Source organism: Moschus berezovskii, chromosome 15 (genome assembly GCF_049115385.1).
Source record: "Moschus berezovskii isolate FMDL1 chromosome 15, NW_MosBer_1.0, whole genome shotgun sequence".
NCBI lineage: Eukaryota > Metazoa > Chordata > Mammalia > Artiodactyla > Moschidae > Moschus > Moschus berezovskii.
The window spans coordinates 12,800,224-12,822,587 of record NC_142474.1 but is presented as its reverse complement, the minus strand read 5'-3'; the positions used below and the strand labels follow the sequence as shown (position 1 = coordinate 12,822,587).

The 22,364-nt window shown below is 47.6% G+C and overlaps 1 protein-coding gene across 10 annotated transcripts in view; it reads right to left on the bottom strand.

Annotated features, from left to right (window-relative positions):
• The window catches only part of PTPRT (protein tyrosine phosphatase receptor type T), a 1,139,542-nt gene that overhangs the window by 64,436 nt on the left and 1,052,742 nt on the right, over nucleotides 1–22,364 (bottom strand). For all 10 annotated transcript variants that reach the window (XM_088843764.1, XM_088843767.1, XM_088843761.1 and 7 more), the window contains one exon: nucleotides 9,373–9,460. In XM_088843764.1, the coding sequence (XP_088699890.1) occupies nucleotides 9,373–9,460 (88 nt within the window). The remainder of the gene's footprint in view (nucleotides 1–9,372; nucleotides 9,461–22,364) is intronic.

Sequence of the window (22,364 nt, the reverse complement as noted above, 5' to 3'; positions counted from 1 at the left end):
GCTTCCCGCCTCATCCCTGGCCAGAGGAGAGGGCTCAGTTTCCTTGTCTGCATGGCACTAACTTTTAAAAGTAAAGCACAACTCCTCCTCTCTTCCTCCATCATCACAGGTAACCCAATAAATCAGCCTTCTCAAGTCATCCACTTTAGAGAGAGTCACTTCAGAGAGGTGGGGCCAGGGAGAGACTATCACTTGGATACAAGATGTTCTTTTTTCCCCTGTATTCTGAGCACTGAGGAAAGTAAAGAGAAGGTGTGATTTTTCAGAGAAAAGAGATTTGACTCATTACAATGAATTGTGGACCTGAAAAATCATTTCTTAGAAGCACTGGAAATGTTAATGCCATCATCTTGCACGAGTGGAGAGGGAGGAGGCAGGTAATTTTGCCGAGACTGCCTGGGTATCCCATTGAAGCTAAAGGTCTGCACATTCAATCTTGATTGAATTGCCATTATCAGGGAGAGAGGGTGGCCTGGGTACCACAGGGAAACAGCCGGGCATTCGGTGCACCTCCCGGGGCTGCCAGTTCCCTGTCGACTGGGGCTGGACTGCTCCCTTCTGCAGGGCCCTATGGGGAGCTGCTCTGATGGATGAAACCTTTGGGGTTGTGGAGGGGGTTTAAGCATAGATGAACAGAGAACTGAGAGAAGTTAGAGGGACAGTGGCCTAACTGATGACTTGTGGCTTCATTCCAAGCAGACTGTCCAGCCTACACTCCACGAAGGGGATCCTCTGAAGAAAGGAAGGGAGGTTTCTGATCTAGATTCCTTCAGAAGCAGAATCGGAGACAAAGATGGAGTGTAAGGACTTGATCTAGGAGACGATCCCAGGACACACTGGAAAGGGGATGGGAAGTGAAATGGAGAAAGAAAGAAAGGAAGGAGAGAGAAAGGAATTCAATAAGGGGTGTGTCATCAAGCAAGCTATCACTGTAGACAGTTGGGGCTTGCTTACTCCTGTTAGCGAACTCCAGGGGAGACTGTGAACATGCACCCCCAAGATAATTCCACCTTAGCAGGGGAGGTACCTGGGGTACTTATATTCCATCCCCCACCAGTCATGCGTTGAGAACTGCTCTGCTGCTGCTGCTGCTAAGTCACTTCAGTCGTGTCCGACTCTGTGTGACCCCATAGACGGAAGCCCACCAGGCTTCCCTGTCCCTGGGATTCTCCAGGCAAGAACACTGGAGTGGGTTGCCATTTCCTTCTCCAATGTGTGAAAGCGAAAAGTGAAAGTGAAGTCGCTCAGTCGTCTCCGACCCTTAGCGACCCCACGGACTGCAGCCTACCAGGCTCCTCCATCCATGGGATTTTCTAGGCAAGAGTACTGGAGTGGCATGCCATTGCCTTCTCTGGAGAACTGCTCTGGGGACATTTAATTTCCTGGGAGTCCTGACCTGCCCCACAAGCAGGCAGAGAGGGATACAGTGGCTGGAACAAGGCCTCTGATATAAAGGACACTGAAGTTTACTGCACAAGGTTTCTCTGTAAGGCCCAGGCAGGAGCCACCCTCAGAGACAGCAAAAGAGAAGAAGGAACTGGGAGCACCATTTTGACATCCAGCTCAGTCTCCCCAGAAATCAGGAGAGAAAGCTATGAGACGAAGCCCTTGGGTTTGTTTTGAACCTGAGTCCCTCCTACCAGTGAAAATGGCTTCTCTGAAGAGCTCGTGCAGTCTGCTATCCATCCTGAGGTCAGAGACCTCAACACATTTTCCCCTAAAAGCATGGGTGTGTCCAGGTGCAGAGGGACTCCTTGGTAGGGAGCTCAAGGCATCCAGGCAGCCAGAGCCCAGAGCTCTGGTCCTCACTGTCCTTCAGAGTCTCTGTGTGACCATGGGCAAGGGTTCTACATCTCTGGAGCACTGCTTATTGCTGTGAACTGGGAGAGGCTAGACTTGGTCTTATCTAGATTTAAAAGCCTATGCAATCAGCTTCGGAGTCAACATTTATTCATCTGAGCTTGCCCTCTTTGCACTGAAAGATAAGACACTGTCAGGAAGACCTTGTTGAAGGTCACGCACAAGGTCAAAGGCAGAACTGAGATGAGCACCCAGGTCTTCTGGTACTCTATTACACCTGGGCCTAGAGGTTTGTTTAAATTAGGGGGTTAGAAGTCTCAGAAAATATCCCAGATCTATTGTTTGCCAGTCAGACTTCTGCACCTGCCTCTCTAAACTGGGAGCTGATCTCTGTGGATGAGAGGTTTGTATGCTCAGCATCACAAATCATCAGGGAAATGCAAATCAAAACCACAATATCACCTCACACCTGTCGGAATAGCCATCATAAAAAAGACCACAACTAACAAATATTGGCAAGGATGTGGAGAAAAGGGAACCCTTGTACACTGTTGGTAGGAATGTAAATTGGTTCAGCCACTGTGGAAAAACAGTATGGGGATTCTTCAAGAAACTAAAAACAGAACTTTAAGATGATCCAGCAATTCTACTCCTGGGTATATATATCCAAAGAAAATGAAAACACTAATTTGAAAAGATATATGCACCCCAAGATATGACAGCAACCCAAGTGTACATCCAGAGATGAATGGATAAAGAAGATGTGGGGCACACACACACAGACACACACAGGAATATTACTCAGCCATAAAAAAGAGTGGAATTTTTCCATTTGCATGATCTGGAGGGCATCATGCTCAGTGTAGAAAGACAGAGAAAGACAAACGCTATATATTATCACTTATCTGTGGAATCTAAAATATAAAACAAATGATTATAACAAAACAGAACCAGACTCACAGATGTAGAGAATAAGCCAGTGATTACCAGCAGGGGAGGAAAGGGGGAGGAGCAAGATGGGGGTAGCCAGTATTTTATAAGAGCTTTAAATGGAATAGAGTCTAAAAAATTATTGAATCACTATGCTGTGCACCTGAAACCAACGTAACATTATATTAATGCATCAAAAGAAAAAAGAAAATAAGATGAAAGGTTCATAAACCTCAGAGTGTATTGCTGTCACCGGTGCGTCTGTTCTTCCTTTCTTTAGAACTGAGAATGCTGGGTGCCACCCCTGGAATGTCTGCTGTGGCAGGTCTGCAGTGGGCTGCAAAAATGAGCCTTCTAACCAGTTCTTAGGTGCTGCTGCTCCAGGAAGCACACTTTGAGGACAACTGGACTCTGTCTACAGATTTCCTTGTCCTCTGGCTCTGACTTGGTTTAGCTACTGGAAAGCACAGGCAGAAGACTGGATGAAGTGGGGAGGTATCAGTGGATACCCTTATTCTTATCAACGCTTACTCTTGCAGCTCTCTTTGTTGGGGCCACCACAGGCTGCCTGCAAGGCCACTAAAAGGTCATAGCTTCAGCTAGGTCACCTTCCTCTGGGTCCCGGGACCTTCTTACTGAATCCTCTGTGGTCTGGATGTGGCATTTAGCACCAGGGTACTGCACTATTCCTGTAGTCTCCCTATAGCTAGGTCACATCTTCATGAAAAAAACAAAACAAAACCAAACCCACTTGATTAAGTTATCTTCAAATCACCCTATTTGAAGGTCCCATCAGTTTTCTACTGGGACCCCAACTAAATTCCAGGAGAATCTGTCATTTGATAAAAGAGAAGCCTCATTTGATAAAATGTGAACCCCCTGGGATCAATTCCTCTCCTCCTGCAATCTCCTTCCTGACAGTCCAAGAAGTGCCCTCTCCCACTCCCACAGGAGGAGTGCTGCAGGCTTCTCGAAACTTCCCCCTTGTCCAGCGCCTATGCCCCAGGGTTACTTAAAAGTAAAGTGCTCTTTTGTTCTGTTTCTCCCATTCATTTCCTTCCCTTTCACTCTCTTTCTTTTCTACTCCCTGGAAACCCCACTGTCTCTATTACTAAATTCTAAACAAAGCATTTGGAAGAAACGGCTTATTTAGCCAAGGCTTCCCTTTCATTGTTTCATTTGCAGGCAGCGCCCTCCCTGCATCTCCCCTCCTTTCATCCCTGTCCTCCCTGGCCTGGGCCTTTGTCCTCCACACCAGCCTCCCAGAGCCCTGGGTTCCTTAGGATGCTAATCACACCCGGCGTTCTTCTTGCGCCAAGAATATTTCTATTTATCAAGCCAGGGCAGACTTTGCCTTCGGGAGGGACACATACAAGGGCAGGAACACTTTCCAATCCTTTGGGCTGCTCCCCTTTTTTCCCTTCTCATTTCAATTCCAGGACGCTTTTTTTTCTCTTTCTTTCTTTCTTGGTCCTCTTTATGCCGTGCACTGCTTTTGGATGCACTGGTTACTTGGCACTGTCTCCTCTCAGGACTGAGTGCAGACCCGGTCCAGCCACAGTTTTGCTGCAGAATTACTGATACTTACATTACAAAGGAGATTCAACTCTCTTTAAACCCAGTAAACACGTGCTCGATCCCTGGGTCGGGAAGATCCCCTGGAGAAGGAAATACGACTCCAGTATTCTTGACTGGGAAATCCCATGGACAGAGGAGACTGGTGAGCTACAGTGCATGAGGCCATACAGAGTCGGACACAACTGAGCAACTAACACACACATGGACACACTCACACAAACCCAGCAAAGCGGTTTCACTAGCTGTCTAAATTTCCTCTGTCTCTGTTTGGGCTTCCCCTGAAGTAGATGTAAGATGAGAATTCCAGTGCAAGCAGTTTATGTAGGAAGAGAAGGGGACACCAGGGCGAGTAGCGGGTGGGGACGTGGGGGTGAGACAGCCAAAGAAGGAGCTCACGAAGGGTGAGTTTCCAAATCTACTACTTCTGTAGGCAACTGCAGCCCACTCCCCATGGAAGCTCTGCAAAAAGGTGAAGACCATACAACCCAGTAGGGTTGGAGGTGAGGAGCTGGGCTATTTTGTGGCCCAGGGAGAGATGGTCTTGAGCCTGGACAGAGCATCCTGCCTCAGCTTTGGAGAAAGTCCTCAGGCAAAGAGATGCAGACAGAGCAGGAATCCGGGCGAGTGTGTGTGGGGGAACCAGTGAGGTGCCAGGGCACATGCTTTAGAGAGGTGATTGCTCTCAGAGTCAGGAAGGTGCAGGGTCAACAGCTGAGGCCAAGCAGCCCCTGGAATGTCACATCCTGGATGTTGCCCGCCTTACCCTAGTTGCATCCCTGGATGCCAGTGGGTGTTACTGAAACTAGAGGGGAAGGGACAGGGCACTACCTTTAAAAGGATAACATAGCTTGAGGACATAAAATAAACTGATTAGCACCAAACAGGTCCAAGATGAGTTGCTCTCCACTAGACCCTTAGTTCAGCTCAGTCATGTCCGACTCTTTATGACTCCATGGAGAGCAGCACGCCAGGCTTCCCTGTCCATCACTAACTCCCAGAGATTGCTCAAACTCATGTCCATTGAATCAGTGATGCCATCCAACCATCTCATCCTCTGTCATCTCCTTCTCCTCCTGCCTTCAATCTTTCCCAGCATCAGGGTCTTTTCAAATGAGTCAGCTCTTTGCATCAGGAGGCCAAAGTATTGGAGTTTCAGCTTCAGCATCAGTCCTTCCAATGAACATCCAGGACTGATCTCCTTTAGGATGGACTGGTTGGATCTCCTTGCAGTCCAAGGGACTCTCAAGAGTCTTCTCCAACACCACGGTTCAAAAGCATCAATCCTTTGGTGCTCAGCTTTCCTTATGGTCCAACTGTCACATCCATACATGACTACTGGAAAAACCACAGCCTTGACTAGACAGACCTTTGTCAGTAAAATAATGTCTGTGCTTTTTAATATGCTGTCCACTAGACCCTGAGCCTCAGTATATGCTCGCTGTAATGCATTCGCAAGCTAAATGATACACCCACAGGTGCCATGATAGTTCCAAGGCCAACCACAAAGAGCAGAAAGTGGGTGGTGGCCCAATTCCTGGAAATTTCTGCCCCTTCCCCCAAATAGTTGGAATAATCCTCCCACTCATTGGCCGATGAAATTATCCAGCCCACTAAAACTAACCACACCATATTTTCATACCACTTTCACCTTCTGAGATGGCCCATACTCTGTGAAGTGTGTTTCTTTCTAAATAAATCCACTTTTTTTACCTATCACTTTGTCAATCACTGAATTCTTTCTGTGATGAGACATCAAGAACCTGAGCTTCATTAAGTCCTGAGACTAGGTGTGTGAGAATATGAGTTATACGGCTTCATTACAAGGAGACACTGGGGCTGTGGGTGTGGATGGGACACTGACAGCATCTTCTATCCCCTTTCCATGGAGTTTAACCCCCTCCACTGTTCTTCTTGATCCTGGGATCCTGCCTTCTCAGACGTGGGATCCTGGAGGGGACATGAGTGTCCTCTCTCCTTCCCGTCTCTCCATCCTCTTCATGCAGGCTCACTATGTCTTCCTTGCTGGAATATCACTGCTCCTAGAGTCATCCTGATCTAGCCCTCCCTCATCCATCCTTTCTGGGTGTTCTCTATTCTGAGAGGGGGACGGGGGAGCCAGAAGGGAGACACCCACGGCCCAAGCCCTGCTGGGTCTTATAGGGAGTCTGTGAGTTCCAACATTCAGTCCTGTCTACCGAGCACCAGCCATAAGTCAGGTGAGGGGCCACAGAAGTGCAAGATGGCTCTGGTCCTGCGATCCCGGGACATCTGTTCCAGTGAGGAGACCAGGCAGCCAACAGACGGCCATCCATGTGCTCGCAAATCACAACAGCACGGAGAATTAAGGAGAAGACATGCACTGCGTTCTTGGAGTGAATAATGGGGTTCTGACTGAATTATAACGGTCAGAAGAATTCCCCAAGGAAGTGGTACCTGAGCAAAGATCTGAAGACTAAGGAGACCTTAGCAAAGAGAGGAGAGAAGGGCATGTTGACAGAGCAAAGAGAACGTGCAAAGGCGCCGTGTCATGGATGAGTGTGGAAAGTTCAAGGTTCTGAGTAAAGGGCAGTGGGGCTTGCCCGAGGAGGCTGCGGCGGGGAGAGCAGCACAGTGAGAGTGATCTGTGCGGCGGACGGAGGGCTGAGGCCTCGGACGAGAAGGGATCAACACTGAAGGGCTCTCTGCAGGACAAGGGCGCGGCCTGACTCGCATTGTGAGGACGTCCCTCTGGCTTCTCTTAGAGGTGGGCATAAGGTCGGGGGCCAACGTAGATGTGGGGCCACCAGGAAGAAGGAAGGCAGAGGCCAGACGAGAGTGGATGAGGGCTCGGGCAAGCATGCTGAGCCCAGAGGGTGAGCACTGGGAGGTCCGGGGAGATACAAGACTTCCCATCCTTGTCCCCTGAGGCTCTGGGCCACAAACCTGGCCTAACCTGGATACACTTCTCTAATATTTCATCATTATACTTTACAGAGAGAAGACTGAGGCTTAGAGTGAGCACACAAAGTCTTACAGCCTATAATTTAGTGGACTCCATCCAAACTCACCGTCTAGCAGGAGGAATGGACACATGGCCAAATATTTTAAGGCACAGTATGCACAGCTCTAGAGCACAGAATGGTCAGAGCCAGCAGAACCTGGGCCCAGAATATGAGCTTCCTGGCAGCAGAGGGCCTGGCTCAGAGGAGAACCACACATCTTTGGTCTTAATACACATTTCCTGAGCACTTGAATGTCTCTTTCCAACACTTCATTTGCAGGAAATCTTGCTGTCTGCCTTACTCTCTTCCAAGAGACAAATTATAAATGCTTTTCTGATTAGTTCTCCCATTCACAGTCAATTTCTGAATCAGCACAGGAAACAGCTAAGCTAAAACTTCTGCCTCTTTCTTCCTTCACAAGCTGCCTGTATCTTATGCTTTCTTCCTCCAAGCTTTTTCTTAGGCAATGTCTAGACAGTCAAAGAAAACAAAACACTGAACTGTACTAGAAATAACTTGTTATTCAGGATTTTTTTTTCTATTTTTTTTTTGGCTGAACTGGGTTACTCTGAGAATGGAGACCAAGGGATGGTTGTCGCCCAACTGATGAGATGTCAAAAGGTCCAGGTTGGCTGCACCACAGGAGAGGGACTGTTGTCGACTCCTTTTCTAATCATAGTATATGCCCCGCATTTTGTATGAGGAAACTTTGTTCTCTGTATTCTGTTGTGTAGAAGGCTGTGGATAGCACTGATCATACCTGTCTCTCCCTCTTCTCCCAGCACGGAATATCAAGCAGGGTCCCATCCAAGCACTGTCACTGCCCCTGTTAAGACCTCACAGTCCCTTGCGAGGACCATTGCAGTAGCCTCCTAGCTGGTCTCTCTGCCTCCAGCCTCCCCCAATCTCATGCACCCTCCCAAAGTGCTGCCCTGGTGATCTTTCCAAAGCGGACATCTGATCATGCCTCCCTGCCCCAACCCAGCTTATTCCACATCCCCACGTGGGCATTCAGTGAATTTTGCTTACGATAAGAAGGGCTGGTGTATCCCCACTGCTCATCAGTGACGCTAAGAGAGTAACTCTATGGCTGGTAATAATGGTGCCAGGTACTGTGCCAAGGGTTTTATGTACTCCCCCCAACCATCCTACCTTTACTCTTCTCCTCGTTTTAAAGGCAAGAAAACTGAAGGTTAGAGAGGTCAGATAATCAGCCCAAGGCTCCATAGCTGGGAGAGAAGCCCAGGGCTTCAAATACTCTGTGGGCTTGAGCTACTCTGTGCCACTGTCTCCATCAAGTCACCCACTACAACGGGGTGCCTCCAGGGATGCTCGCGCTCACTGCTGAGTGAAGGCAGTGTCCTTTCAGGCCTCCCCCAGGTCCACACAAAACCAGCTTCCTTCCTGCGGGCTCAGTGTCACCCAATGCCCACACCGACACAGACCCTGAGCGGCAGGTACTCACGTTACTACCGAGCTCCATCCCCAGCAGCAGCAGGGTCTGGAGGGAGCCATGACGCCCTAAGCCCTGCCTCTTGTGTGAACGAGGTAGCCCTGGGCTCCTCTGAATCCTGAGCTGGCTACTTCCCAAACCCTCAGGCTTAGGCTCAGAATTTCCTTCTCAGCATCAGTCCTTGCTTAGGACTCTACCTTCCTGGAGTAGCAGTATCTCTTGATGAGGAGTTCTCAGCCCATCCCTAATTGGGAGACCTTGCTCTCCACCCGGCGTTGCTGCTGTGATGGGATTCTGCATAGTGGGGGCCTGCTAGGAACACCCTTGCGTCTGGGCTTCCTCCCCGACCTGAAGAATTATTGAGTGGATAACACCAGACAAGACCCATGCCTGAGAGGTTTCCTGAATCCACTGTGCCTGGAGCCAGCTCCCTGCCCAGCGCCTCTGGCTGAGATCAGTCATCCAGCCCAGGGATGACAGGGAGTCTGAGCCAGAGCTCCAGGCCTAGCATGGGGACCCGAAGTTGGAAACATCAAGGATTATCTGATAAAAAATTCCAGGTAAATAACAGTGATAGCCTCCTCAAGTCTAAGTTCCCAGAGCCTGCAGTCCTCACAGAAGGTCACCTACAGGATATGATGTTGCCGTATCGATTCTTGTTGCGGTTTCCATCCTCTTTGGCTGTGTCCCACGAAGCTGTCTGTCCCTCTGGTAAGGCCTAAAAAGAAAGGACAGAGTGATTAGAATGGCTTGAGGGAGAGCTTTATCTGGGTATAGGTGAGCCAGCGGGGAGACCCACTGTGACGGGTCATGCAGTGTAAACGCCTGTATGCTCTTGGATGGGGCCTGGGAAAAGTACAGACTTGGCCCCTCTCTGACTTATTCACCTGTTCACTGACTCAAATGTTACTGATATCTTTTGTGTGTGAGATGAGATCAAATCTGGTCCAGGAAGAGAGTCATTTGCTTATTCATTCACTTGATGAGTATCTGAATCCCTAATATGTGTTGGGTGCTATTCTAGGTACTCAGAATACAAAGAAATAGACAGAGCCCCTTTGAGCTTCCAGCTGATTGGGAGATATAGCAAAGGAACAAGAAAACATATATAATTTTAAATAATAGAACTGCTATGAGGAAAATAAAGCAGGGTAGAGGTTCAGTGATGGGGGAATGAGAATTATTTCAGATTGCACAGTCTGGAGTGGCTTCTCTGAGAAGGTGACATTTAAACTAATTCCTTCCTGATATGAAAAAGGCAATTATGCCAAGAGAAGTGGGGAGTGGTCCAGGCAGAGAGAACAATGGATGCAAAGGTGGTAACCAAAGTCAAGGATGAAGTGGGGAAAGCAGTGACGGAAGCCATCTGGAGAGGCGGGAAGAATTCAGGCTCTATGAGGCATTGTGGTCACTGGTAACAAGCTAAGTGTTATTCTGGGTGTGATGAGAAGCCGTTGGAGGGTTTTGAGCAGGGCAGTTAGCTGATCTGCTATCTGTTTTATAAAGCATATCCTGGCTTGCGTATGGAACGCAGACTCTAGGAGGCCCAGGGAAGAACCAGGGAGATCAGTTAGGAAGGTTTTGCAATAGTGCAGGCAAGAGATGACGGTACCCTGGACCAAGGTGACGGGCAGTGGATGCAGTGAGAAGGGATTAATTTTAGGATGTTCAGTTGGATATTGCAGGTTTTGGTTTCCCCCCAGAGGCAGACTTAGAAACAAGGGTTCCAGTACGAGATTTATTTGGGAGGTAAGCCTAAGGAACACAGTGGGGTGGCAGGGGGAAGAGTCCCACAATTGAGGGAAGAAAGTCAATAGAGGGTAGATCCATGAACAAGTAACCACTGCAACTGGGCTTAATCTCATGGGCCCATCTCATGCCTCAGAGTTGTCCTCCCAGAGGGAGAAGGAAGTTGGGATCTTCATCCACGGTTCCCATAAGTCACTGTTGAGGTCAGCTCTTAGGAAATCCCTTGGCACCTCCGTCATGCTCAGTAGGCAAGGTGTGCATACGCTTTTTGTCTTGAGGAAGTCCTTAGGCAAAAAGATACAGCAGGCAAGCACTGGACAGGCATACATGTGACCGGTGAGTGGAAGGGAGGCAGGTAGGGTACCAACACGTCTACTTCAGACATGGGTTATGATGTAGAGAGACAGGTGAAGGCTGACATACAGCCAGTTGGTGTGAAGAACTGAGAGGAGAGTCACATCTTTTACTGAAATGGAGAAGAAACGGATAGGGGAGAAATGGGTTTGGGGAAGCAGGAATTAAGTGTTGTGTTCTGGGTATATAAAGTACTTAGAACCATGCCTAGCACTCGCTTCTGAACATGTTCAAAATAATAAGAACAGTGGCAGCAGCAGCCATGTTTGAGATGATTAGTCAACATCCAAGCTGAGATGCTGACTAGGAAGTTTGATATAGAAGGTAAGAGTAAGAAGGAAGGAAGAGATGAGATTCATCAGTTTAAGAGAAAAGAGGGACATCCCTGGTGGCCCAGTGGTTAAGAATCTCCCTGCCAATGTAAGGGACACGGGTTTTATCCCTGGTCTGGGAAGATTCCATATGCCAAAGGGCAACTAAGCCTGTATACCACAATTACTGAGCCTGTGCTCTAGAGCTTGTGCCCTGTACCAAGAGATGCCACGGCAATGAGGAGCTCATGCGCCACAATCAGAAAGTAACCCCTGCTTGCCGCCACTAGAGAAAACCCTCGTGCAGCAATGAAGACCCAGTGCAAGCAAACATAAATAAATAATTAATTAAAAAGAGAGAGAGAGAGAAGACAGACAAGTAAAGAACCGTGTGAAGTGATTTCACAGAGTTACCAGCCAAGTATCATGGAAACACTGGGGAGGGTGCAGCCACTTATTTCACAGAGAAGGAAGAGGGAGCGGGAACAGCTTTAGAAGCATGGATGTCAGACCACCTCTTGATTACTGCCCTTCTCCTGCCTCTGGAAGAACGAGCTAGCTGTCCTGCTCAGGTGGGCCCTGCACTGCTTGTGAGGCTGGATTTGTTACCTCTTCAGGCTACACCGCTCCCCGTGAGCAGGGTGGGGGAGAGGAGCTTGCAGTCGTCTGAATACACCAGCATTGACTGTGCCCACCTATTTCTTACCAAGTCTACATTCTGAGCAAGGAGGAGACTGTGATCTGATTGGTCAGAAATTCAGCCATTCAGCAGGCGGCGTTTACAGGCAGGCGGGACCACCATCTATTCCAAGCCCAGATCTTTCAGGATGCCCCCCTTTCTGCTTCCAGTCTCCTGTGTCTATTTCAAGCCAGCCTAGGTGAGCCTTTTCGTAGAGCAGGAGTTGGCAAGCTTTCTCTGTAGTGGGTCAGATAATAGGCAGTATGGGATTGGTAAGTCAGGGAGCCTCTGTTCCAACTACTCAAGCTCAATCCGGTGTTGTGGAGTGCAAGTGAACGCAGCCACAGACACAATGCAAACACACGGGCATGGCTGTGTTCCACTAAAACTCGATTTACAAAGTGCTGGGCTGGATTCAGCCTGTGGCTGTAGTTTACTGAGCTTTATTCTAGAAGCATGATCACGTTCCTCAGCTCGCCGGTGGTTGGGTAGACAGAATGGGTGTTCATTCTGTTCCCAAGCCACTCCAGAGTGAATGGAGATGGAGTGAGAGGTGCTTGCCTGGCCTAAGCCATGTTCTCCAACTTAGTTTTGCCCAGGCTTTTAGACTGGGATAGCAGGGCACCTTCCCAGCAATGCCTTGATCAGAATGTAGTTCTCTGGGTGTCAGAAACCCTTCGACTTGTACCCTGGAGAAGCAAACAGGCACGAGGCTCTATGCTAAATCTGAGTGTGAAAAAAGTTCTCGGGAGATAAGAGAGTGCTCATTCTGCAAGTGGAGGGCTTATATCTCCTTTTCCTCCTCTTCATCCTCTACTTACTCCTTATTGTAATTGACCATCACCCTGCACCCCTGTCACCACCAGCACAGGCCATCTGTAGAATGGAAATGGTTCCTGCTTTTGCATGGAACTCTCAGAAGCCAGATTTCAGCCCTTGGCCTTATCCTCTCATCCCAGCTCTTTCAGGCAACTTGCCAGGCCTCTATATTCCTGGGTCTTTGTAGGGGTGGGGTGTGTCGGACTCAGTCGTAGCAATGGACTTCCTGATGTTTATCTAATTAATTACATCCACCCAAAGTGGTGTGAAACCAAGAACAGCACTCTGTGAATGTTTTCATACTTTTTCTTTTTTGAAAAAATAAAAATCTGCTGGCCACCTATTATGTGCCAGGGCTCAGGTTACAGTTAGCTTAAGGTTTCATAATGGCTGAACATTAGAATTGTCTGTGGAAGCTTTAAAACTCCCAAAGCTGTGGCCCTACCCCAGACCACTAAATCAGCGTCTATGGGACACAGACGTCAGTAGTATTTAAAACTCCCCGAGTGATTCTAATGTGCGGCCATGATTCTTGCAAATAGTGAATTTACCTGGAGAAACACTTTCCCACAAGTCTCCTCTGGCCTTGGTTTTGCCCCTTCCAATCTATTCTCCTGTATAATCAGAGAAATCTTTCTAAACTGTGAATAGGACCCAGTTATTCCCCCTGTCATTGTCTTCAGGATAAATTCCAAACTCTTAAATACAAGGTCCTTAATGATTTCACCCTGTCTGCCCCTCCAATCTCATTGCTTACCCTTAAATCAATATATCAATGATTAGCAACTAAACACAATGCCACAGACAATTTCAGGTGTTATAAACTTCTGAGACTGACTAGATACATGCTGTTCCCTCTGCCTGAAATTTTCTCCCACCCGAGTCTGCCTGGTAAAACTCTTAGATATCCTTCCAAACCCGGTTCAAGCACCTTCTCTCTTGTGAAACCTCCCTCGCTTACCTTCCCACCATGCCACTGCGTCCCAGCTAGTCAGTTACTTCTGTTATTATATGGACTGTTTACATCTGATGATTTGAATATCTTATCTAGGTAACTTACTCTAGGTAAGTGATAGCATCTTATTCACGATGGTATCTTCAAAAACCAGTGTTGACTTTGTATTTCATATGTGCTTGAATCACCCGCTTTGAATAAATGAATGGATGGATAGATGAAAAAAAAAAGTGGGTGAGGTGGATGCTGTGCAGACAGAAGGCAAAGATCCTGGAATCTGAGAATTGGAGGTGACCTTTAAAATAAGCTATCTGTGCTCCTTCCTACAATGGGCTTCCAGGCAGCTGATAAAATGATCCCTAACATCTGCTATTTGGATGCCCTCAGTGATAGAGAGCTCACAAAAGCTTTTTGCTTCACTTTTGGACAGACCCACTGGGGCTTTTCATTTACCCTGTTTCCATGTACTTTGCCTTTGCTCTGATCCATGGGGCCCCTCGCATGCTCCCTCTGTTCTGCGACACTGCAGAGGTTAATGAATGTCCCTGTCCACCCCTGGGTGGATATAGGCATATGCCCACCTGGGGCCCGGGATGGCAGTTTGGCAGTCCTTCCTATATACAGGCCATACTCTTCAGGATAAACCCAGGGTGGCAGTCTCCTCTGAAAAATCCTAAATGGTCCTGATGAGTTGTGCTGAGTGGCACTTCTCCATAGAGACCACACAGACTCCTGGCACAGCTCTGGGAGCCTCTGTGTCCCCCTGGTGGGGGATGAAGGAGGATGGGGGGGCCTGGGGCTGGAACGATGTTGACAAAGGCAGAGAGGAAACACCACGGAGCTGTCCAGGAGGGAGTGGTTATGATTCCTTAAATTGCAGACTTTGATCACACATCCATTTCCATTTTTAGGGAGCTACAATCTAATAGGGGATAATCTTAGGAAGGGAAAAAACATGAGGGGGTGAAAGTATGAAAGGGAGAGTCCTCTCCATCTTCAAAGTGAGCCAGCTGAGGAGCATTATTTTTGCATTAGTGGCCAGTTACAGTAGATTGACCAGGGAATGGTGGCAGTCATTAGGAGCTAATCAGATTCTTTTGAAACCAAAATTGCCATCTCATTATATTCATCCATTATCAATCTCCACTTTCCTTTTCTCACTCACTTCTCCTGAGCGTGTTGAGCTCTATTTTTACACTTTTCCCTGAGCGTGGAAATGCTTCCAACTCCTCTAGTGTTGCTTTTCTCAGGCCGTCAGGTTTTTTAGTCCTAAAACGTACATTTGGGGATGCCTGCCTCTCTGGATGGGAGAAGGCAATGGCAAGCCACTCCAGTACTCTTGCCTAGAAAATACCATGGACGGCGGAGCCTGGTAGGCTGCAGTCCATGGGGTCGCTACGAGTCAGACACGACTGAGCGACTTCACTTTCACTTTTCACTTTCACACACTGGAGAAGAAAATGGCAACCCACTCCAGTGTTCTTGCCTGGAGAATCCCAGGGATGGGGGAGCCTGGTGGGCTTCTGTCTATGGGGTCACACAGAGTCGGACACGACTGAAGTGACTTAGCAGCAGCAGCAGCCGCCTCTCTGGAGGTCTGAGCTGTAGCAACCATTGAATCCTCGAAAGGCAGACTCAGAAGGACCTTTGGAGAATGTTACGGCTTCACTTTACAGATCAGCACAGTGAAGTCCGGAAACAGGAAATGACTGACCCAAGAATACGTATCAGGCGAGCTCATATTCCCTCTACCCCTTCTTCTTTCCTTTCTTTCCTGGTGACAATCTGAGTGCCAGGACTGTGCTAGGTCCTAGAAATAATAAAAATGGACACGGCAGGCGAGATCTCATGGGCTTTCTGTCCCAGTTGTATGAAGGTGCAAACAATAAACAAGATAATTCTTATTTATGACAAGTGCTCCAAAGGCAGAAAACAAAGTCTTGGGACAGACAGTGACTCAGGATAAGGGATCAAGGTAGGCTGGCTGAACTGGGCGGGACTCTTTGAAAAAGTGACATCTGAGAAGGAAAAGCACAGCCTCTGACTTCTGGGAGCTGGCCTGGCACTCCCAGCTGGACCTTGGTGCTTTCCTGCTGAACATAATTTCCCTGAATGCCAACATCAGACAAGGCAACTCAGACCCAGACGGAGCAAGGCAACAACATGACCACTCTGTAGTCACGCTTAGTTGCTCAGTTGTGTCCGACTCTTTCTGACCTTATGGATTGTAGCCCAACAGCTCTCTCCATGGAATTCTCTAGGCAAGAATACTGGAGTGGGTAGCTGTTCCCTTCTCCAGGGGATCTTCCTGACTCGGGGATTGAACCAAGGTCTTCAGTACAACAGGTGGATTCTTTACCATCTGAGCTACCAAGGAAGCCTATTCTAACGTAAACAAACAAAGGCAGGAATATTGTCCAAGCCAAAACCCACCCCTATCCTGGCTCTTATGAGTGACTGCTGCTCCTTGTGCCAATTTCAGCTTTAGCCTCGAGCTTGTGCCCCTTCTAATAAGATTTACTAAGGTGCCCAATCCTACTACTTCCTGATGGTGTCCAGTAGAACAAAGCCCCACATAGCCTAACACAGCCCATGTCCTAACAGTCTTTTCTGACATCCTCTTTCTGAGATGTCCCACAGTTCCTAAGTCTAGACTGTTCAACTCCAGTAGGTCTCACAGTTGAGCTGAAAAATAGATGATAAGCAGAAGCCAGCCATGACAAGAGCCGGGGGGAGAATGCTCCAGCATGACAGTGGGTACAGTGGCGCTGAGATGGAATGGGGTTGGCGTGTTCTGGAACTTGAAGGGAAGCTCAAGACTTGAGAGAATGTAAGTGACATATCACGCAGAGGGTGTGTTGCTCACTTGAGGTCTTGTGGACTATGGCCAAAGATACGAGATATTCTAAGTCAATGGGGATGCTTTGGACAGTTTTTTTTTTAAATAGGGAGGCTAACCAGTACCAGCATCATGACAAGTGGCTAAGAGCACTTTCCTCTTGAACGCCCCCTTTATCCTTCTTGACAGGCTTCATAGACTGCAGGATAAGATTATCACCTGTTACCTGTCCCAGATCAACTCTTCTTTTGGTTGCACTCCACCCACCCACCCACCATCCCTCCCAGTTATGGAGCTGAGGTCCTCTGGAGCCAGTGGGAGCTCGGATCCCCTGACCACACGTCTCAGGCTTCTACTGCCCCACTCCGCCGAATCATAGCACTCTGCAAGCTATCATGGTCTCCCCCGTTCACACTTCAATTTCCTGTTAGAACTGAGAATTGGCCCTCATGCTTGCCTGGCTGATTCCTCTTCCTACCTATTGGTTTGGTCCTATTGAAATATGAAAGTCTTTTCTGAAACTTGCCACCCTTCTTTGGACACTCTGCTCAAGCCTCCTTGAGTTAGGCCCCCAACAGTGAGACATCAGGACACAGGGCTTCCAAGAGCAGCTCACCCCTGATCCACAGCTGAGAGCACCCTGTTCCATTTCTTTCACCTGTTCATCCACTAACCTGAGCAGATTCTGTTACAGCTATGATGCCCTCCTTACTCCCTTCAGCCTGGCTGTATCCCTGAAGATAATTGGATATGATATGCCCTGGGGTGCAGCAAAACCAGGCCCAGGCACTGCTGACCAGGCGGTTCCTGGCTGACTCCAGGGCACAGCTGAGGGCTTGCTTCCTCCAGGATGAGGCCACCCTGCCAGGATTTCCCCGGGCAGGAGATCCCATGACTCTCCCCATGATTCCACTCTCCCCATGATTCCACTCTCCCCATGATTCCACTCTACTGGTGCAGGGAAGACCCTGGATAGTCTTCACCAAGGAGGAGCCATCTTACCTGGGTCCTTTACTCATGTATAGTGTCAAAAAGAATCTCCTGCCATGCATATGAGACAGGGAAAGGCAGAGCTTTGCAAAAGGCAGACAGAGTAGATGGATATTTTGTCTAGTCTGTCTAGACAGACCAGACAGACTAGATTGGATATTTTTACTGTCAATCATTTCACCACTCCAAGTCTCAATGAACTTTTCTGACAATTAAGTGAATAGTGAAACCTTCAGGTGAGGGGGTGAGGGGAGGACTTGACTACACAGGGGCAGTACAGGAATCTTTTGCTGATGGAACTCTTCTCTGTCCTCATTGTTTGGGTGTTTACATGACTCCATGCATTTGTTTAAACTCATAGAACTGTACTCACTGCATCCCCCCAATAAATAGTGTAGCATGTACTAATAAATTTAAAAAAATATACCCATGGACTTTTATGATGATTAGTGAGGACCAGAGATAGTGCTTACAGGTACCTGGCACATGACAGGTGTTCAGACTCTTCTGCCCCAAGGATAAGCTATCAAGCCTCCTGGGCTCACTCCCAGAATTCATTCTCCTGCTTCCTATTGAACAGAAATATACAGTTTATTGTCGCCAGATCAAAGACAGGGGGCTCCCTGAACATCCTTCCTGGTTTGCCTCAGACGAAAGGGGTTTCCAGGATGCAGGACTTTTGTTTAAAACTGGGACCATCCTGAGGTCATGTGCACACTGCTATATTTAAAATGGATAATCAATTACGAAGAGTTGACTCACTGGAAAAGACTCTGATGTTGGGAGGGATTGGAGGAAGGAGGAGAAGGGGATGATAGAGAATGAGATGGCTGGATGGCATCACCAACTCAATGGACGTGAGTATGAGTGAACTGCGGGAGTTGGTGATGGACAGGGAGGCCTGGCGTGCTGTGATTCACGGGGTCGCAAAGAGTCGGACACGACTGAGCGACTGAACTGAACTGAACTGAACCAATGAGGATCTATTGTACAGCGCATGGAACTCTGCTCAGCGTTATGCCATAGCCTGGAAGGCAGGGGAATTTGGGGGAGAATGGATACATGTATATGGATGGCTGAGTCCCTTCGCTGTTCACTTGAAACTATCACAACAGTGCTAATCGGCTATACCCCAACACAAAATAAAAAGTTTGGAAATAAATAAATAAAAGTAAAAATAAAAAAAAAACAGGGGCCATCCTGAACAAACTGGGACAAATTGGTTACCCTAGGTACAGGCAAGACACATATTCAGGGAGTGAGAAGGAGTTTCATTGGTCATTGGAAGCCTAAGGTCTGGTCTCAACTGTGGTCCAAGTGTTTGATAAATACCCATGTTTACTGAAGACCATGGTTAGCTGATGGATGGCAAGGACCATCATGGATGGTTGTACAGGTTGTACATAACTCAAGAGCATCACACCTAAGTGAACACCATACATCTGGGAGGCATGAGAGATTTCTGTGCATATTACAAACATTTTCCAGAAGGTGATAGAGTCAAGAATCTTGAGACAGGTGTATTTTCTGCTATTTTACTCTAAGGTGCTCTTTGAGTTGGCAGTGGCCCTGGCAGAGGCCACGCTTTCAACAAATGCCTCCTTCTCTGCCGAAAAGCACACACCTCAGAGATTATAAATGTGGACAGAGAAGGCAGGGGAGGATGACTAATGACGTCTGCTCAGAGTGGCATCAGGAGAGCAAATATTATTGTGTGCCGTGTCACTAAGTAGACAGCAATTTATGAGTTCGGCAGGAGATGCTGAGTTGAAAATCAGATGGCAGCAAGATGTGGGTATTTGTCTGTGACAGGAGCTTGGAACAAGCAGAACAGTTGAGCGTGTGTCTGTATAGTCACAGAGCTCTCTTTAAAAGGCCCCATTAAAGGCGACACGGTTTCCTTTAAATGACAAATTTTCGGTCAGTGATTCTCACACTCTGGTGGGGATCCAGAGAGTCTAGAGACTTTGGTAGAATGCAGAGGCCGGCATCCTGTCCTGCGTCAATGAACCCATGTCTCACTGTTCTTTACTAACACCAGGTGGTTCTGACACACAGCTCAGTTTAAGAACCACTGTTTTAGGGGCTTCCCTGGTGGCTTGGTCATAAAGAATCTGCCTGCCAGTGCAGGAGACATGGGTTTGATCCCTGGTCTGGGAAGATCCCATACACCATAGAGAAACTAAGCCTGTGTACCACAACTACTGAGTCTGTGCTCAGTGTTATGCAGCCAAAGAAGCCACGGCAATAAGAAGCCTGTGCATGACAGTGAAGAGAAGCCCCTGCTCTCTACAACTAGAGCAAAGCCCACGCAGCAAGGAAGACCCAGCCAAGTCACACACAAATAAATAAATAAAATCATACATATAACTAAAAAAGGACCACTGCTTTGGGCAGGAAGGTAGATGGAAACAACAAATTCCTGGGGAAGACTGACCCTAAAGACACTCTACACACCTACAGAGATAGCCCATGGATATAAGGGTCTTCGGACACGACTGAGCGATGGAATGGAATGGAATGGATGTGTCAGTTTCTTTAAGAAATACTGCGTATTTTTTTAATTGGAGGCTAATTATTTTACAATATTATATTGGTTGGTTTTGCCATACATTGACATGAATCCACCCCGGGTGTACATGAGTTCTCCCTCCCGAACCCCCCTCCCACCTCCATCCTCCCTTTATCCTCCCTCTGGGTCATCCCTGCATACCAGCCCCGAGCATCCTGTAACATGCATCGACCCTGAACTGGCGATTTGTTTCACATATGATAATATACATGTTTCAATGCCATTCTGCCTTTTAAGTTTCTGGATGGAACTATTCTTTTCTTTAAAGAAAAATAATTATTTTTTTTGGTGTACTGGTCTCTGTTGCTGCATGCTGTGAGTGAGGTCTACTCTCTACTTGTGTTCAGTTCAGTTGCTCAGCCGTGTCCAGCTCTTTGAGACCCCATGGACTGCAGCACACCAGGCCTCCCTGCCCATCGCCAACTCCCGGAGTTTACTCAAACTCATGTTGGTGATGCCAACCAACCACCTCGCGCTTCTTACGTGGCTGAGCACGGGGTCTAAGGTGTGTGAGCTCGGCAGTTGCAGCTCGAGGGCTCTATAGTGCAGGCTCAGCAGCTGCAGCGCAGGCTTAGTTGTCTCGTGGCAAGTGGAATCTTCCTGGATCAGGAATGGAACCTGTGTCCCCTATGTTGACAGGCAGATTCTTAACCTCTGGACCACCAGGGAAGTCCTGGATGGAACTATTCTTATTCATAAATTGTTTTCACCAGTACTTTGTAAATCAATTACATTAATATTTGGTATTACTATACTATTTTCCAGATGTTTCAGAGAAGAGAGACGAGCAAGATGCTGGCCTTACCTCCATGAGGCCTATAGTTTGCTGGGATAGCTCATACTAGGATACCTCTATTCCTCCCATCCCCGAGTCTGTGATCTGGGAGACCCCTGCATCCCATTCCAGACTATAGCCTGTCGGCCCTGTTCACACATTTTCTCCATCTTCACATGTGAGCTTCTGGGAGGATGTCTCTGGGTCAACAGCTCTCCCCTAAACTTGAGGTCAGCTAAAATTAAGGGGTGGACTGGCAAAGGCCATGTAATTATTTATTTAGGTTAATCCTGTTCAGGAAAACTGTGACAACTTCCTATTTATCTCCCCAGCTAGTTTCATTTTGAGTTTTCTCGTTTCCTAGACAGGCATCTTGGTTTCCCATGTAAGAGGTGACTTGCAATATTTCAATTCCTTTATGTTTCTGAGCCCCTAAATGTGTGGTTTGCTCTGTCACGCATGCTTTTTCTCAACCGAGCCTTCTACTTTTCTTCAGCTCAGTGTCTCATCTTTTAGAAAATTTCTGAGTGTTCTTGAAGTAATAACTGACAAAAAGCAAAACTAAACAACAAAACCTGCTTTCACCCTGGACTGCCCTTTCTCAAAGCATGCTAACTAGAGTTCTTTTATATAATTACATGGTGTGGCATGACCATGTGCTTCCTTTAGCGTAGGGTCTTTACTGTTTTTATCTTTCTAACTATCCCCAGCACTCTACTCAGTGTAAGGTACTCAGTAGGTACTCAATAAATGTTTCTGGCCAAATGAAGCATAAGCATATATCATCAGGCTTCAGGAGCCCATGATATATAACAAACATTTCACAGAAGATGAAACATGGACCCAGAGATGGAAGAGTCTCACCCAAGTCTACCCATCATGTCAGGGGCAAACTGAGAACCAGGTCTTGATTCTCAGTTGAGATAGTTTTCTATGGTAGCACTTCAAAATTCCTCCTTTGACTGGGGAGAGTTCCAATTAAATAGAAAATATCTATTTGCTATGTTGTCAACAGAATACCAAGCGGGAAACTAAAATTAAGCTCAAAGGAAAAGTTTCAGTTAATAGCCTCTTGCATGTGAGCACTTTCTTAATAGGGAAAACTTCCAAGTGTGAAGCCACATGGTTCAAACTTCCAAGTGTGAAACCACATGATGTGTTTGGGACACCTCTGGAGATGGCCCACTTTCTCCTTATTTTAATCCATGGAACATGGACTGAAATAAGCAGGTGGAATCAGGTCTTTCTAATTTGGTCATTATGAGTTTCCAGAGCTGGAGAACAAGCATGGTATTCCCTTTCATGATTTGGGCTTCTGCCACTAATTCCCCATGTCCTTACCCAAGAATCACTCATTTGCAAATTGAAGAGCTGGATCAGAACCCAGAGGGTACCTACAGTGGGATGTTCGTGACTCTCTTACCAAGTGAAGGGAGAAGGAAAAAATTGTAGAAGCAGAAGGTCGGCTCTGTCTCTGCTTGGGTGGCTCTGAGCAGAGCAGAGGGCACCTGGGGGTGATTTGAAGCATCCATCTCCATGGTTACACTCCATCAAAGCTGCCTGCCCAGCACCACCCACA